Here is a 16953-nt window from a genome sequence, read left to right on the forward strand (position 1 = left end):
TGCCCCACGTGCTCCTACCATAAACTCCCCTTCTACTGTTTAAACGGGAGCTCTTCCTCCCACATGGAAAGGCCGAGTGTCTTCTCTGGGAAAGAAGAGGAAGCATGGGGGTTAAGACCTGGAGCACGCCTGCCCCACGTCGAGGCTCTCCATTACCTCACCTCCCACCCCCTTTCGGTCTGACCATGTCTATCTACTTCCTTTTTCCTCCCAACTCCTGAGTCTTTGGTGTTTTAATTCAATCTCATGAGGTAGGAATTTAGGTGGATTTGTTTGGTTTCTCGGATGCTCAAAATACAGACAAGTATTGGATCATGGATCATGGATAACTGCTACCCAATACGACAACAGATCCTTAGTTTCACTCAGATCTTACTCAGGATGCCAAGAACCTTTTATCGATTTCCACTGAGAGACTGACCACAGTCACATTAATTAAACATGGAATTTTTTTTTTTTAGAACTAGATAAAAAAGCACAGGTTCTGTGAGCAATAAAAGTAGCTTATACTGAATCTTTCTAATGGTATTCATTGATCTGATAACTAAGTCACAGAAATTATATTTATGTGCTATGATGACCAAAGTAATGTGGACAAAGCAAACTAAGAAAAGAGTCAATTTAAAAAAAAGCAGCAGAGTTGGATTGCCAAGGAGCAAACCACGATTTTGCAGTTTACTTAGGATAAAATACTTTAGAGCAGTGAGGCTTGAATGAGAAAACAGCCCTTAGTGCTGTGTGTGGGCCATGGGCTCCACCTGCAGCAGGCTGTGTGTCCCATTCAGCAGTCCACCAGGCTGCAAAATTTAGCCCGCCGATGTACTGGAATTTTTTCCCCTCCTTAAATGACCGATGTGAAAAATTACAAAATCAGCCAATTGTTTTGACTTCAGAGTTTATGAAGCGGAGTTACAACTGCAGGTTCTCAAAATAATTATTTCAGTGAAAACTCTTAAGGCCAGTCCACGACAAAATGAAAGTATTTATCTAGACATGTGCTTATACAGGTACATACATAAAGATACATATGCACATACTTCATAATCTTGAATCTTATCAGTTTATGAACTCACCAATTTTAAGTCTCCACAACTGTTAGCAATACAGCTTTCTTCTACCAACTCATTTACTTTCTTCTCTAATTGTCTTATCTTTTCTTCTGGACTGTTAAAGAAAAAAGTAAGTATATTTTGAGTCATTCAACCACTAATAATACATACAAAAGTTAACCTACTTTTAACATTGTCCATCATGTGCTTATAAACTTTAAGAGTAAGTCACAGATAAGACAAATATATGTGGCCCTAAAGAATAAATGTGCCACTGTTTTTAATAACTACATTATATAATTATTTATAATAGTAAAAATAGCTAACATTTAATTTTGAGCTAAATGCTTTACCCTAATTATGTCACTTAATCTTCATAAGAATATATGATACAAGTACTACCATTTCACTGACAGGGAAACTGAGGTTTAGAAAGTTAAGTATTGGCAATCCAGTGGTTAGGATTCCGTGCTTCCACTTCAAGGGGCACGGGTTCGGTCCCTGGTCAGGGAACTGAGATCCCACAAGACACACAGGGCGGCCAAAAAAAAAGAAAGAAAATGAAAGAAAGTTAAGTACTAAGCCTGAGATCATACAGCTAGTAAGTAACGGAGCCAGGATTTAAACACATGATAAGGTAACTCTAGGGCCATGCTGTTGCATTACCATCCCCAAAGGAAAGCAGATTCTATGGCAAATGAAAACTTTATCTATGGTTAGAAAGACTGAAGACCCCATAAAAGAGAAAAATTATTTACTACCGAATAGATACCACAGAGACTTTTTTTTTTTTTTGGCCATGCCGTGTGGCTTGTGGCATCTCAGTTCCCCATCCAGGGATCGAACCCGGGGCCATGGCAGTGAAAACAACGAGTCCTAACCACTGGGCCACCAGGGAAGCCCCACTCACCACAGAGACTTCTAACAAGGTGAGGAAGTTTAAAACCCTGACTTCATTAGTAGCAAATGAAGTGTCCCCAGATCAGCCATGTTTCAAACACAACATCAGTGTTGTTTTACTACCACTTTCTTTCAATAAAACACAACACTCTGAATGTACATCACTGCCTAAATAAACTTTTACTACAAATATGTCAAAGTAAACATCAATTCTCTTAATTCTCTACAAATGGACTTTTAAAAAGAACACAGGAATAAATTTCACAGTATAGGTTTGTCTATAAAATCATATTCTTCAGTAAAACCTGGGATTAAGACAACATATTTTATTAGTTTATAGAGATTGCAAAATTCTAATAATAGATGGTGGCTTTCTAAAGGTTAGAAAGTTCAGAATTCAAAGTACGGAATTCTATTTTCAAGCTGTCTGAAACACTCTAATAAATGTCTTTAAATGTTGCTTACAGGTTGTCATAATTAAACCTAAAATATCAATATAAAAATGTAGCGCTAAAACTCTGTAAGAGAATTTTATGAAGACAGTGGAAGTCATTACCCCGTCCCTACCAGCCGCCAGGAGAATGAACTCTGTGCAGACACTGCTGGGCGCCTCCACAAGAGCCTGCCGCCGCCCCGCGTCCCCGAACGTGAAAGCTAGGCTACAGGAGAGTCTCACCCTCCTGCCTAAGGTCTGGTTCCATCAGGCATGTGTGATGAATTTCTGGCCAATAAGAAATGAAGACGCGTCTGCCTGGGGCAGATGTCTCCCAGAAAGATCCCTGCTCTTCAAAGGGGACCTAAGACTGAGCACCTTCTGACTCTAGGTTTTATCAACTACAGGAAGGTTCTGAACTCCCGTGGCCCTCCTGGAATCATGAGGATGGGCGAGCTCTTGAGAAGAGCCAAGAGAATCAGAAGGAAGCTGAACCAGCGTGAGGTTATTGAGAAGCTAAATTAACCATCCTCCAGACCTTCTGTTACGGGAGATAATAAAACATTCTGGTTGTGTGTGTTTTTTCTGATGTTTTCAGCTGTTAGCAGCTGACAGGATCCTAAATGACATATTTAAGTAAGGTAACATGTATTTATTAGCAAACTTGCTGTCATTAACTAGGATACAAAGTAAACTGACTTTCTATAGAAGTTCCTTATTAGTCAAAAAGGGAAATTATGTAATTTATACAATAGCCCAAATACGAGGTTTAAGAATTACAATTTAAAAACATGAGCCCTGGAAGTAGACCGCCTGGGTTCAAGTCTCAGTCCTGCCGTGCACTAGCCTAACCCAGCGAGCTCTCCGTGCTTCCCTCCCCCCGAACTGATGACACAAGAGCTCAGTCTTCTCAGGGAAGCTCGTGCACAGCGCAGGGCATGCAGTGATCGCACAGTGAGCACTCGGTAAATGCTGGCTGCTATCACTATTTGTAAAATCTAATGGTGCTTAAATATCAGTAAATGTACACAGCTGAATTTACACCGTAGCTTTTTAGCTACTCTCTAGTCAATGGCACAAAACTAAGTTAATTCTATAAAAAACTATATTTCTCAATATCAATATGACAAACTAACTTATACATTTTCTTAATTTTTTTCTTTGAAATATCCTTTTAAAATAAGAATATCTTATTACATGTACAACCCCATTTGGCCTTCAAGAGAATCAATATTGGCACGTATAAAAATCAGACACATCTTCAAGTCAATAATATTACAGTAAAACTGCATGGAATACACAGGGCTGCTTTTCTGAGACTTGATTCTTTTGCTAGTTCCGAGAACCAGGGATGATGCTTTGGTTACTATTCTGCTGACATGAACTTTTCATATACATAAGGATTATGTACTTGAGAAGTAAAAGTTAAGAACATGCAACAACCACAGCAGAGCAGCACAGGATTTGCATACCTGTCTTCGTTCCTGGCCTCCAGGGGCGGTGCAGGGCCCCGCGACTGACCGAGGGGGTCGAAAGCAGAGCCTGAGACACAGTCAAGAGTTCACGCTTAGTGCTCAATCCAGCACAACCGAAGGGATATGAAACCGCGCACATGCTATTTAATTTACCTATTTATTAAATGGAATGCACATTTTTTATGCTTACATAAATATTTTGCATATTAAGAAACTGGTAAGATTTTTAACATACATAAAACCATGTAAATAAAACTGTGTGTTACCATGTAAAAACAAAAATAAATATCTCTCGGTATTTATTTCTCCCCCATAGTAATCTATCCCTATTATGAACTCTAAATGGTCAATCATGTGAGTAATAACTTGGTATTAGCCTTTTAATTTTCCATTACTGGTATAATAATCATTAATTTTTGTCACAACAATTTTATTTAAAAATTATTATTTAACTTATCATATATTTAAATACTATTTTCACTTTTAATTCTTAGCTCTAACTCACATACAAATTTTAGATGTGGAACTCGGCATGTTTTGACAGATTACATGCCAGTGTAACTACCACCTCAACTGGGATGCAGAACATTTCCATCACCCCTTTCCTTTCTTAATGGCACCTAAAATAATCAATGGCATATTAGACTTTATTTAATATGGTAATATATTTACACATACAAAAACATTTAAAAAATTTTAAGATCTGAAAAAAATTAATAGCTGAAATAGAACAAACCTCTCAAAGCTGCTTTGGTAAAACCAGCTGCTCTCACTGCTGTCATGGGTCTAGTAACTCCATCCTTAGGAGAACAAGCATCATTTAAAGAGCATTCTTAAATAAGACCTGCCTCTTACTTGCAGAGCTGCACGACACACGTCGCAACACAGCCTAGCGTCTAACATTGGTTTCGTCCCCTGCTGGCTTGCTCCGTGCTCCCACCTCCTCACGTGCCGGTCTGTCTGCACTTCACCTTTCCTCTGTCAAATTTTGATTCCTTGTCTAACTGGACTTACTCCCAGTTTGAGAAGAAAAGCACTCTTAAGGATTTTTAGATAGTACCTTATGCAGCTTAGTAACTGGCTACTCCCCTACTTTTGGTTGGTCTCCTATATGCCTAAGAGAGAAACCACAGAAACTGCTGTAAATGACAGCAAAGGAAAAGCAGGTCCCAGAGTACATCCTACAAGCAAACTATCAGGCCTATGTCCATTCCCAGTGGGATTTCATTTGAGACCTGAGTAAATAAATCCAAAGAGACTTTGCCACTAAAGATTTCAAATGGTCCAAACTTTAGCCCACAGTTTAAAGAACCAGGGTCACTATATAAGTAACAACTTAAAAAAACGTTGGTAATAATATTCTAAGTCACAGGAAAGGCCCAAAATGAACACCCACACAATGGAGATACCTGAATAGCCCCTGTCATTGGTCTTCCCATTGACGATGCCAGGGATGTCTTGGACTAGTAAACAAAAAACTAAGTTAAAACGATTCCAAAAAAGGCCTACATTTAAATTTATAAACCAAAGTATAAAAGTTTTCTTTATAACTTTTTTTCCTTCATTCTATTGGCAAGTAAACCTAAACATAATTTTTTTCCATTTATCTCCCAAGGATATAGGATCAAATAATAAAACTCTAAAACAGGCATTGGCAAACTATAACCCTCAGCCTTTGTACTGGGACACAGCCGCAGTCCATTTGCCTGCACATCGTCTGTGGCTGCCTCTCTGAAAATGCTGAGCTGGGTTCCGAAGAGCCTAAATCACAGGGCCCTTCACAGAAAAGCTTGCTGTCTCCTATTCTGAAACATCACCAAAAACCAAATTTATGAGTGATACCTGCTTTGGTTGATTAATAAAGTATGCGTCACATGACACGCTGTTATATAATGTATAAGGCCACTTTCTTCATTCACAGGAAGGGACACTTGGAAGGCAAGTGCCCGGGACCTCTAGGTTCTAAAACCATTTTTATGACCCCTAAGAAATATTATCATAAAGACTAGGAAACACTATTTCACCTCATTCCTCCATTTTTCTCCCATTCCTCTGTTATTTCACATAAGTTAAAATATCCAAATTGCAGGTACTTTGGGCAAGATTTAAAGGATTTTCTTTTATGAATTTTAATATAGCATCTTTCCTCCAACGATCTCAAATAAAAGCAAGACCCAATTATATGCCTCTGAAGTTTTTCTTAAATTTTATTTTTTCATGTATTAATTAGTAAGTTTTTAAAAATTATAAACATTATGTTTAAATAACATCTAACCTCACATAAGATATACGAATGGAATACACATGACACTTGGTTATATTATATAGAAAATGAAAAGAAGTCAATCAACAAACACGAGGTTTACAGGTAGGAAAAGGCAATAAAATATTTTCTGTTATATTTAAAACCAAAATGACTAAAATATTCAAAGCTATTAATCAACAATTTATAATGTTCATCACTAACCAAAATGGAAAATATATCCAGGTCATGGGCTGAAAGGTAGCCAAACTTATTTAGAACTAACTGCCTAAACTGAACTTATGTATGAGAAAATGCATCTTCATATCTTCAGCTTAAGAAAACCTACCCCACATCCAGTAGCTACAGGTCTAGCAACTGCTGTACTTGGTATTTTAGCAGTTATCTTGGGGAGGAAAAAAAACATAGTTAATAGAATTCAGATTAAGTTATATAATAGAAAACTGGAAAAGAAATAGAAAATATAGGCTCATCAATAGAGAAATATTTATATAATATTTAGAATAATTTCTTTTAAATTATTCTAAATATTAAAGAGCCCAAGTATTTTAAGGATCAGGAAGGAGACCTATTCTGGAACTCATTTTAAAGGAGAAAAGGGACTTTAGAATGACTTGAGGGGCCAATAAGACAGATGAGTCTTCACCGTCACGCCTACCATTCATTTTGCATGATTATCACTGCCAGACGTTGGGTCTAACAACAGTCAGAGGATCTCAGGGAATCTAGGGTTGAATCTCAGCTCTCCCTCTACTTGCTTGTTTATTTTATCGCTTTGAACCTAAATGTTCTCATCTCTGAAATAAAGATACAAAGTATGGGGCTTCCCTGGTGGCGCAGTGGTTGGGAGTCCACCTGCCAATGCAGGGGACACGGGTTCGTGCCCCTGGTCTGGGAGGATCCCTCATGCCGCGGAGCGGCTGGGCCCGTGAGCCCTGGCCGCTGAGCCTCCGGGTCCGGAGCCTGTGCTCCGCAGCGGGAGAGGCCACAGCCGTGGGAGGCCTGTGTACCACAAAAAAAAAAAAAAAAAAAAAAAAAAAAAAAAGATACAAAGTATGTTGATCACAAACTTGTAACTGGAATCAAACAGGACTGCAGAGGTGAAAAAGTGCACTAAACAGGTTAGCTGTTGGGCATCTTTGTTTAAGTATTTGATTAAAACATCATTTTTAGAGGAGTTCTACTTCTGGCTTGACGGACTGCTGTTTTAAACATCTCTCCCTCTAAGAACCACTAAGGCAGCTGGGGACAAAAATATTTTTGCAAAAAATCGGTTTGGATACATTAGAGAACCATCAAGGCCATGAGGAATTACAAGGCCTCAAGCTGAGGAACAGAAGGGAAGACTGAGGGCTGAGCTGCGTCTGGGCTGCTCTTCTCCCAGGGGTGTCTGTTAATGAGGAAGGCCAGGCTGCAAGGAACAGAGCTTTTCACAGAAGACGGGGCTGAAGACATAAACGCTGGAGCTGGGCCTGCTGAGGTGGCAGCCCTGGGAATCCTCCAATATTCAGACTTGACTGACCTCCAAAGGCTACACTCAGACTGGAAGGGAAATCAGAAGGACACCAGCCCTTGTAAGACCTGAGCCCAATTTAGAATCATCTCAAACTCAACTGGCTTCAGGTGATTCAGGATTCCTTGCATCTCTGAGGCCATAAGCAAAAGTAAATTCTCTCTAGTAAAAGATATCGGTCCTGATAAGGCAGCCACTACCCACATGTGGCTGTTGAGCATTTGAAATGGGGCTCAGGCAATAGGACCTGGATTTTAAAACTTTACTTACTTTTAAATGATTTAAATACAAATAGTCACATGTGGCTAGTGGTTATCACACTAGACAGCAGAGACATACAGCCTTAAATTATCTCTAAAAATTTTCATTTACAATGCCTGGCATTCAATCTAAGACAACCAGACACATAGGAGCAAGACTACCTAACCAAAACCAAGAGAAATAAATGGAAAGACAGGCAGAAGGGGAAACATGCAATGGAAACATCAGACACAGGCTTTAACACAACTATGGTCAATATGTTCAGCGAATTAAAAGACAAGATGACAATTTCAGTAAGAACTAAAAACTATAAAAAATGGATAAATGGAAATTCTAGAACTGAAAACTGAAAATAACGTAAAATTCTGGCATTGTCCAGAAAGTAGTAAAATACTAAATTATACTAGACTTTGATAAGTTAAAGATGAGTATTGTAATCTTTACAAAAACACTAAAAAATGGCTAAAGAATGTAAGTTCCCAAGATAACAGAGGGAGAAATGGAATAATAAAAAATAATCAAACAAAAGAAGATAAGAAAGGAGAGAAAATGAAACATAAAAAAGGCGGGAAAAAACAAAAAGCAAATACTAAGGCAACAAATTTAAACCAAATCAGTAATTTCATTAAATGTAAATAGACCAAAAGAAGAAGATTATCTGACAATATTAAAACAAAAACAAAAAACCCAGAGCTCTATTCATGCTGCTAATAAATACATCTTAAATATATAGATATGAGAATGCTGGAAGTAAAAAGATGGGAAAGACATACAATGTAAACACTAGACAAGGGCTTCCCTGGTGGCGCAGTGGTTGAGAGTCCGCCTGCCGATGCAGGGGACACGGGTTCGTGCCCCGGTCCAGGAGGATCCCACATGCCGCGGAGCGGCTGGGCCCGTGAGCCATGGCCGCTGGGCCTGCGCGTCCGGAGCCTGTGCTCCGCAACGGGAGAGGCCGCGGGAGAGGGCGCGGCGGTGAGAGGCCCGCGTACCGCAAAAAAAAAACAAAAACAAAAACACTAGACAAAAGAGAGCTTGAGTAGCTCTAGCAATATACTAATATTTGACAAAACAAACAGCATTACTAGAGATAGGACATTTTATAACAATAAAAGGGTCCATTTAACACAAAAATATAACAATTCTAAATGTCTTTACTCCAAATACATAAATCAAAAACCTAAAAAAAAGAAAGAAAACCACAATCACAGTGTAAGATTTGACCATTTTTCTCATTAATAGAACTGTAGTTCCCCTCCACAAAAAAAAAAATCAGTAAAAATATAGAAAATTTGAACAAAACCATTAACAAACTTGACCTAATTGACAGATAACAGGTGTTGGAAAAACATGAAAAGGAAGGATGTGGGTCTCAGCGATATTTTTCTGTGAGAACAAATTGAAGGAAAGAGACCATTTCTCTTCTTAACTCCTCACTAATGACTAGATCTGTTCCCCTGGTTTTTACTTTTGGCGCTGGACTGATCTCTTAAGCGGACTGGATCCTACGTTACCGCTTTCTTTCCTCCCCTTGCAGCCTCCCCCACAGTGCCTTTCCTCACAGATCTCAAGGGCAATCTGAACTGTGCACAGCCTTAAATATCCAACTGTAAATCTATCTTCTAAGCAGCCTCTTCTCATTGTCCCAACTAGCGACAAAGAACTCATCTTTGTGGTCCCATAGCAATTTACACTCTCTTTACAACACATAATACATTATGCCTTGTAATTTCTATTTCTGTCCATTTTATTCTCCTCCTTAAGTTCCTCTGGAGCTAGCTGGAATTTTATCCCTCTTAAGTGAGCCCAGTCCCTTTCATATAACAGTTGCACAAATTTTTCCCATTTAATACATTAAGTAGGGTGTGATGAAAATATCATTCAAGGCGGCTGGAGACCTGAGCTCTGTCCTGGCTACAGGTAAGTGTGAGACCTCGCCTCCCCTGGCTTGTTTTCCTCATCGTAACGTGAGGATCTCTGAAGTCATTTCTAAATATGATGAAGGGCCAGCCTGGAGACATTACCACCTGTCTGATTCCTAGAATCACTAACCTGAAGACAATGTTTGCTTATTTACTAAGTCATGTGATAAAGATCTGTGGAGGACCCACAGCAGGCAAAGAAAGGACAATATGACAGTCTGCCTCCTCAAAAAGCTTACGGCCTTGTCATTAGCCAAGTGCAAGAACTTAACCTACAATTTTCTTTCCATAATGAAGGTAAACTTAAAATTAAAATATAGCTTGTGGAATGTGTAGTCAAGAATTGACTTCACCCAAAGAGAGGTCTGGCTTTGCCCTTTGCTACTGGGAGGAGATCCGCAGGCCCCTGGAATGTCCTGTCTGACACACCCCTGTTTGCCTGGGGGCTTTGGCCACCAGACAGTCTGAACTTCAGACTTATGAGCCTGAACCTCCAGGAGGGGCTGGAGACTAACGGGCAGCCATGAGGACAGTACGTAATGGACCTCCATGAAAACTCTGGACACCAGAGTGGTGGGAGGGCTTCCTTGCTGGCAATCCTCCCAAGTACCGTCACCACTCAGAGTGGCTGCGAGGTTAATGTCACCCAGGGCTCCACAGGGAAAGGATGACCAGAAGCCCCACGTTTGGACCCTCCCAGACTGCCCTGTGTCTCTCTTCTCTGGGCAGATTTAACCTGTATCCTTCCCCTGTAATAAACCGTAAGCATACCAGCTTTCAGCAAGTTCTGCGAGTCCTTTCAGAAAAGGACCAACGCTGAAGGTGGTAACTGGTGTCAGAAGTGAGGACAGGGGTTTCCCCGGTGGCACAGTGGTTAAGAATCTGCCTGCCAATGCAGGGGACATGGGTTCGAGCCCTGGTCCGGGAAGATCCCATATGCCGCAGAGCAACTAAGCCCGTGCACCACAACTACTGAGCCTGCAGTCTACAGCGCGTGAGCCACAACTACTGAGCCCACATGCCACAACTACTGAAGCCCGCGCGCCTAGAGCCCGTGCTCTGCAACAAGAGAAGCCACCACAATGAGAAGCCCGCACACCGCAACGAAGAGTAGCTCCTGCTTGCCGCAACTAGAGAAAGCCCGCGTGCAGCAACGAAGACCCAACGCAGCCAAAAAAATAAATAAATAAAAATAAAATAAAACAATTTTTTTAATTAATTAATTAATTTTTCAAAAAAGGTCAAATGATCTTCAACAAGGGTGCCAAGACCATACAATGTGGAAAGGTCAGTCTCTCCCAAATGGCGCTGGGAAAACTGGATATCCACACAAAAGAATGAAATCAGACCCTTAATCTTGTATCACATACAAAAATGAACTCAAAATGGATTAAAGGCCCAAATGTAAAAAGACCTAAAACTATAAAACTCCTAGAAAAAAAACACAGGGGAAAATTTCATGGCATTGGACTTAGTAATGATTTCTCAGCTATGACACCAAAAAGCACAGGAAACAAAAGCAAAAACAGACCAATGGGACTACATCAAATATAAAAACTTTTGTGCATCAAAGAACCCGATCAACAGAATTAAAAAAAAGCAACCTATAGAACGGGAGAACATATCTGCAAAGCATATACCCAATAAAGAATTCCTACAACTCAACAACAAAAATATCAAATAACCCAGTTAAAAAACGGGCAAAATACTTGAACAGACATTTCTTCAAAGATGATATACAAATGGCCAAAGAGCATATGAAAAGACAGTCAACATCACTAATTATCAGAGAAATGCAAATCAAAACCACAGTAAGAATCACCTCATACCCATTAAAATTGCTACTATCAAAAAAATAGTAAATAACAAGTGTTAGTGAAGCTGTAGAGAAACTGGAACCCTTGTGCACTGTTGGTGGGATTGTAAAATGGCGTAACTACTATGGAAAACAGTATGGAGGTTCCCCCAACAATGAAACATAGAAGTACCATATGATCCAGCAATCCTACTTCTGGGTATATATCCAAAGAATTGAAAACAGGGTCTCAAGATATTTGCACACTCATGTTCATAGCAGCACTATTCACAACAGCCAAGAGGTGGAAGCAACCCAAGTGTCCATGGAACAAAATGTGGTCCATCCATACAATGGAATGTTATTCAGCCTCAAAAAGGGAGGAGACCCTGACACAGGCTATACCGTGGATGAACCTTGAGGACCTTATGCTACATGAAATAAGCCAGTCACAAAAGGACAAAAACTGTATGATTCCACTTATATGTGGTACCTAGAATAGTCAAACTCATAAAGACAGTAGAATGGTGGGGGCCAGGGGCTGGCGGAGGGAGATGAGGGTTGTTGTTTAATGGGGACAGAGTTTCAGTTTGGGAAGACAGAGAGTTCCAGGGATCTGTTTCACAACAACGGGAATTAATCTAACACTACCAACGTGTACATTTAAGAACAGTTAAGATGGTAAAGTATGTGTTTTTTACCACAATAAAAAAAATTCACTTACTGGAGGTCTTCTGCCGTGACTAGTTTTCACAGCTTGCTGAAAAGCTGTGTCATTCTCCAATTCCTAAAACGAAAAGGCAAATTTAACATTCAACATGAAGTGACAATTTTTTAAAAATGTTTAACCTCGACTGTTTGGTGTTCACGATCCTCTATAATCCATCTTCCTCCATCTCCTGACATCCAGGTAGGGCTCAAGGACTCCTGTCCTCAAATCCCCCTTCACACTGTACAAAATGCCAAAGCCTCTTCCCCCCCTTAGGGAGAGGAGTACTGACAATGTCAGTCAAGTTTAAGGCCATTTCACTGGCTACTGTTTAAATGGGTGCTATCAACACACGTGGTTAAAAGATCAAGTCTGCAAGGATACGGCCTTTCTTCTGTTTCTCTTTTCCAAGCAGCTGGAGAAGTAGGAACAGAGAATCACCCCCATCCTTTTTCCCTCTCTCCCTCCCCTCTCTTCTTCCATATTCTGGACCATGGCTAGGAGCCTTACCTGAGAAGACCTTAGGACAGAAAAGGCTGTATCCTCTCCCAGAAATGGGGCCAACACTTGCTCTGGTTTCATCTCTGCTTGCCCAAGTGAAAATGGCTTTTCATCTCACGGGAGAGGTAAAGCCTGAGATTCAGACTGGAGCCAGCCTAGGCTCCAGCGGGTCCAACCTGTGATGCCACTTGGAACCAAAGCCTCCGTTGAAATAAAACGTTACTATGCTTTGCTGATTCCTGACCTATGCTCACATTCTCCCTGAGGAATCTGAGGAAAGTAACATTAGTCAAGTGCAAGATACCAGTGTTTCCGAGTTTCCTGGACAAAATGCCATTGTAGCCTCTCTCAAAAGCACCAAGCCTCTCCAACTGCCAGTCTAAGTAGCCTTTGTCCCCTGTCCCTCAGCAGCACAAGTTCGGCTCCAGCCCTCCATACATCTGTGCTCAGTTCTCACACTCACCTCTGATTTACCGCAATCTACTTCCCACAGAAACATACTTGCTGATTATTAAAAAACAAACACAAACAATACACAAAAAAATGGAGTCGATATCAATTAGCTTTTTAAAACCTTGAAGACAAAGTAAAATGTTTGTATAACCAGGATGCTAATACAATGTACTTTAAATGTGATTATGTACAAGGATTCTTCTTTAATTTTACTTCAAATAATCTTCATAACCTTCCATATCAACTACATAAAATGAAGTAAGTACACAAGTCTCAGCCATAGAAACCAGGCAACTTTCACACGAAGTACAAAGCCACGGGCTGCCTTTGAAATAATTATACTACCTTGGCACATCTTTTAGGAAAAGCCTTCCAATATTCCTAAATTATTAGTAAAATTTGATTAATCAGCTCAGTGAAGTCTCAATGACAAACTAAAAATTGTCAACAAATTCTCCAATTACAAATACCAAATCAACACAACTTTCGTCATTTTTTTCCTTTGTTCACGATTTGATTAACAATTTGCATAATCTATGAACACCTTAGCAACTGTTTCAAGTAATTCAGTTATATATTAATTTACAGCAATTAATCAAAAGAAAACCATGGGTAAACCAAATTTTTTATTTTACTGTGTGATTTATTTTTGTGTGTTATATTCTGAATATTTGCTTCAAGTTAAATAATGAAGCCACACTGTGATGACCTGAAGAGTTAGGAAGTTTCTCTGATGTTTTTAAGAATGATCATGATGATATATTAATTCCACTTGTGGGACTCTACCCAAGGAAATGTTTGATCACAATAGAGAAAATTATTTATGCATAAAATTGCTCATTGTGCTATTGTTATTAATAGGGGCAGAAAACTATAATTATCCTATAGTCAGAAAATAATCAACTGTATATAGTCGGTATTATGCAGCCATTAAAATTATATTCAAATTTTTAGTACCATGAAACTTTGTTTATGATGTAGCCGAATGTAAATAAGCAAACAGAAAAGTAAACATTAGTTCAATTCCAAACATGCTAAAAGAAAATTGTATGTGTATGCATGAAGGAAAGACAAAGCAACAAAATGTTAACCGTACTCATTTCTGACGGCTGGTATTATGGGTAATTTTGTTTTTCAACAATGAGCACATATTTTTTTTTATACATATAACTTTTACGACTGGGAGAAAGGGGGAGATTCAATGGTTTTCGTAATTTACACTAGCTTAGGAAAATGTCCATGCTTTAATACAAATTTTTAAAAACTAGTCTATGTAATCATATCCGTGTATGTATAAGTGTTTGTATACAGGGAGGGAAGAACCTGAATATATTAAAAGACAAGGGAATACAGCAAAACGTCGGGTGATATATCTAATACAGGTGATCTTCAGGTAATAGTATTCATATCATTTTATTTTTTTCTCTAATCTTATGTATTTTTCAAATTTTCTATGATGAACAGTATCTCCTAGATTTTTATTTCATATAGAGTAAGTGAATGATTTCTATTTTCTTTTCTTGCTTTCTCTCTAGGTCTCAAATTCACAGGCAAACATTTTTCTCCAGAGGAAAAAACAATTCAAAAATGACTGAAAGCCATATGAAACACTCTAGAATGAGATTTCCTAAATCAGCTTAAAGTCCTCTAAATGCTAATATTTGATTCTTAAATACTAGCAAGTAAATTAATGCCCACATCCTTCATCCTAACTTTTCTTCACAAGCTAATTAAAGATAACTTTATAAAGAGTTTTGTTTGGTTTTTGTCTTTTACAATTTGGAAACTATAACTCTCACAATAATGTAAACAGATTTAAAATATTCAAGTATTTGTCTTAGTAACAATTTCATCCTGTAATTACTATACTACTAAATATTAAGCAGATATAGGTTTGTTGACAAAAGCGAATATTCATAAAAGGGAAAAAGCAGGTTACGAAACAGTACACACAGTATGATACCATTTTATCCAAAAACATACAGAGATACAGTATACATATACACATACATATGCGCGTAGGGAAACATTTAGCGTTAAGCACTGTAAGTTAGTTAATGTTTATCTGTGGGTGGTTTATTTCTGGGTGGTTTCATAGACAGTTTCTATGATTTTAATTTTTCTTTATATTTATTTCTATTCTCTAATTTTTCTATAAAATACTTGTATAATTTAATTCAAAGAAGAAAAATAACTACATAACATTTCAAATTTAGAGCATTAAAAAAACTGATTTTAGGTACTTCAAGTGATCTAAGTCTTGTAACTTACATATTCAGATAATTAGTACAGGAGAATACAAGTATATAATTGATCCTAATTCTTTTCCATAAACTTTTTCACATCTTTATGCTGCAGTTATTACTATTGGTAGAAGTTAGTACAGTCTTCAGTAATAGCACGTTTCTAGGCTTTTAATCAACTTACTTAATCTAAAAGCATGATAAAGCAGAACCCTCAAATCCAAAATTTTCATGAACCAGCTGGTTAGCAAAGACCAATGTAAAAAAAAAAAAAAAATTTTTTTTTTTTACCTCGGTATCATAGGTTGGATTGTAGTCATTATAACCAGAATAAAGATCATCTTCATCTGTCTCTGCGGCCAGGTGTACATTCTGCATCATTTGTACCTATGAAAAAATCACTGCTGTAAATGTATTCTTCGAATAAGAAATAATTGTTAATTGAAATAAAGTATACCTATTTAACAACCTTTCTGGTCAAATTTATCTCTACATGTGTTTATGGCTTAAACTTTTTTTCATGTCAAATTCTTAAAACTAGGTATCAAAACAGACACAAAGGTCAATGGAACAGAACAGAGACCCCAAAACACCCCTGCATATACGGTCAACTGATCTATGACGAAGGAGCCAAGAATATACAGTGAGGAAAGGACAGTCTCTTCAATAAATGGTGCTGGAAAAACTGGACGGCCACATGCAAAAAATAAATCTGGGCCCCTACCTTACACCATAAACAAAAATCAACTCAAAATGGCTTAATGACCTGAAACCATAAAACTCCTAGAAGTAAACATAGACAGTAAGTGCCTTGACATCGGTCTTGGTGATATTTTTTTTGGATCTAACACCAAAAGCAATAGCAACAAAACTAAAAATAGATAAGCGGGACTATATCAAACTTAAAAGTTTCTGCACAAAAAATGAAACCATCAACAAAATGAAAAGGCAATCTACTGAATATCTGCAAATCATATATCTGATGAGGGGTTAATATCCAAAATATATAAAGAACTCATGCAACTCAACAACAACAACAAAAACTCGATTAAAAAATGGGCAGAGGGGACCTCCCTGGTGGCGCAGTGGTTAAGAATCCGCCTGCCAATGCAGGGGACACGGGTTCGATCCCTGGCCCAGGAAGATCCCACATGCCTCAGAGCAACTAAGCTGGTGCGCCACTACTGAGCCTGCTCTCTAGAGGCCACGAGCCACAACTACTGAGCCCGTGTGCCACAACTACTGAAGCCCGCACGCCTAGAGCCCGTGCTCTGCAACAAGAGAAGACACCGCAATGAGAAGCCCACGCACCACGATGAAGAGTAGCCCCCGCTCGCTGCAACTAGAGAAAGCCCGTGCGCAGCAAAGAAGACCCAACACTGCCAAAAATAAATAAATAACTTTTTTAAAAAAAGAAATAAGTCGGGCTTCCCTGG

The 16953-nt window shown here is 38.7% G+C and overlaps 1 protein-coding gene across 4 annotated transcripts in view; it reads right to left on the reverse strand.

Moving 5' to 3' along the window:
- Positions 1–15898, reverse strand: part of IFT88 (intraflagellar transport 88) — a gene marked incomplete at its 5' end in the record, with an annotated part of 70353 nt that extends 54455 nt beyond the window's left edge. For 2 of the 4 annotated variants that reach the window (XM_079722113.1, XM_079722111.1), the window contains 7 exons: positions 1074–1164; positions 3855–3924; positions 4594–4657; positions 5267–5320; positions 6449–6505; positions 12336–12398; positions 15809–15898. In XM_079722113.1, coding sequence (XP_079578239.1) covers positions 1074–1164; positions 3855–3924; positions 4594–4657; positions 5267–5320; positions 6449–6505; positions 12336–12398; positions 15809–15898 — 489 coding nt within the window. The remainder of the gene's footprint in view (positions 1–1073; positions 1165–3854; positions 3925–4593; positions 4658–5266; positions 5321–6448; positions 6506–12335; positions 12399–15808) is intronic. The other 2 variants (XM_079722114.1, XM_079722112.1) reach the window with 1 other exon arrangement.
- Positions 15899–16953: the final 1055 nt, after the last annotated feature.

This window comes from Hyperoodon ampullatus (genome assembly GCF_949752795.1).
Source record: "Hyperoodon ampullatus genome assembly, chromosome: 16".
Taxonomy (NCBI): Eukaryota; Metazoa; Chordata; class Mammalia; order Artiodactyla; family Ziphiidae; genus Hyperoodon; species Hyperoodon ampullatus.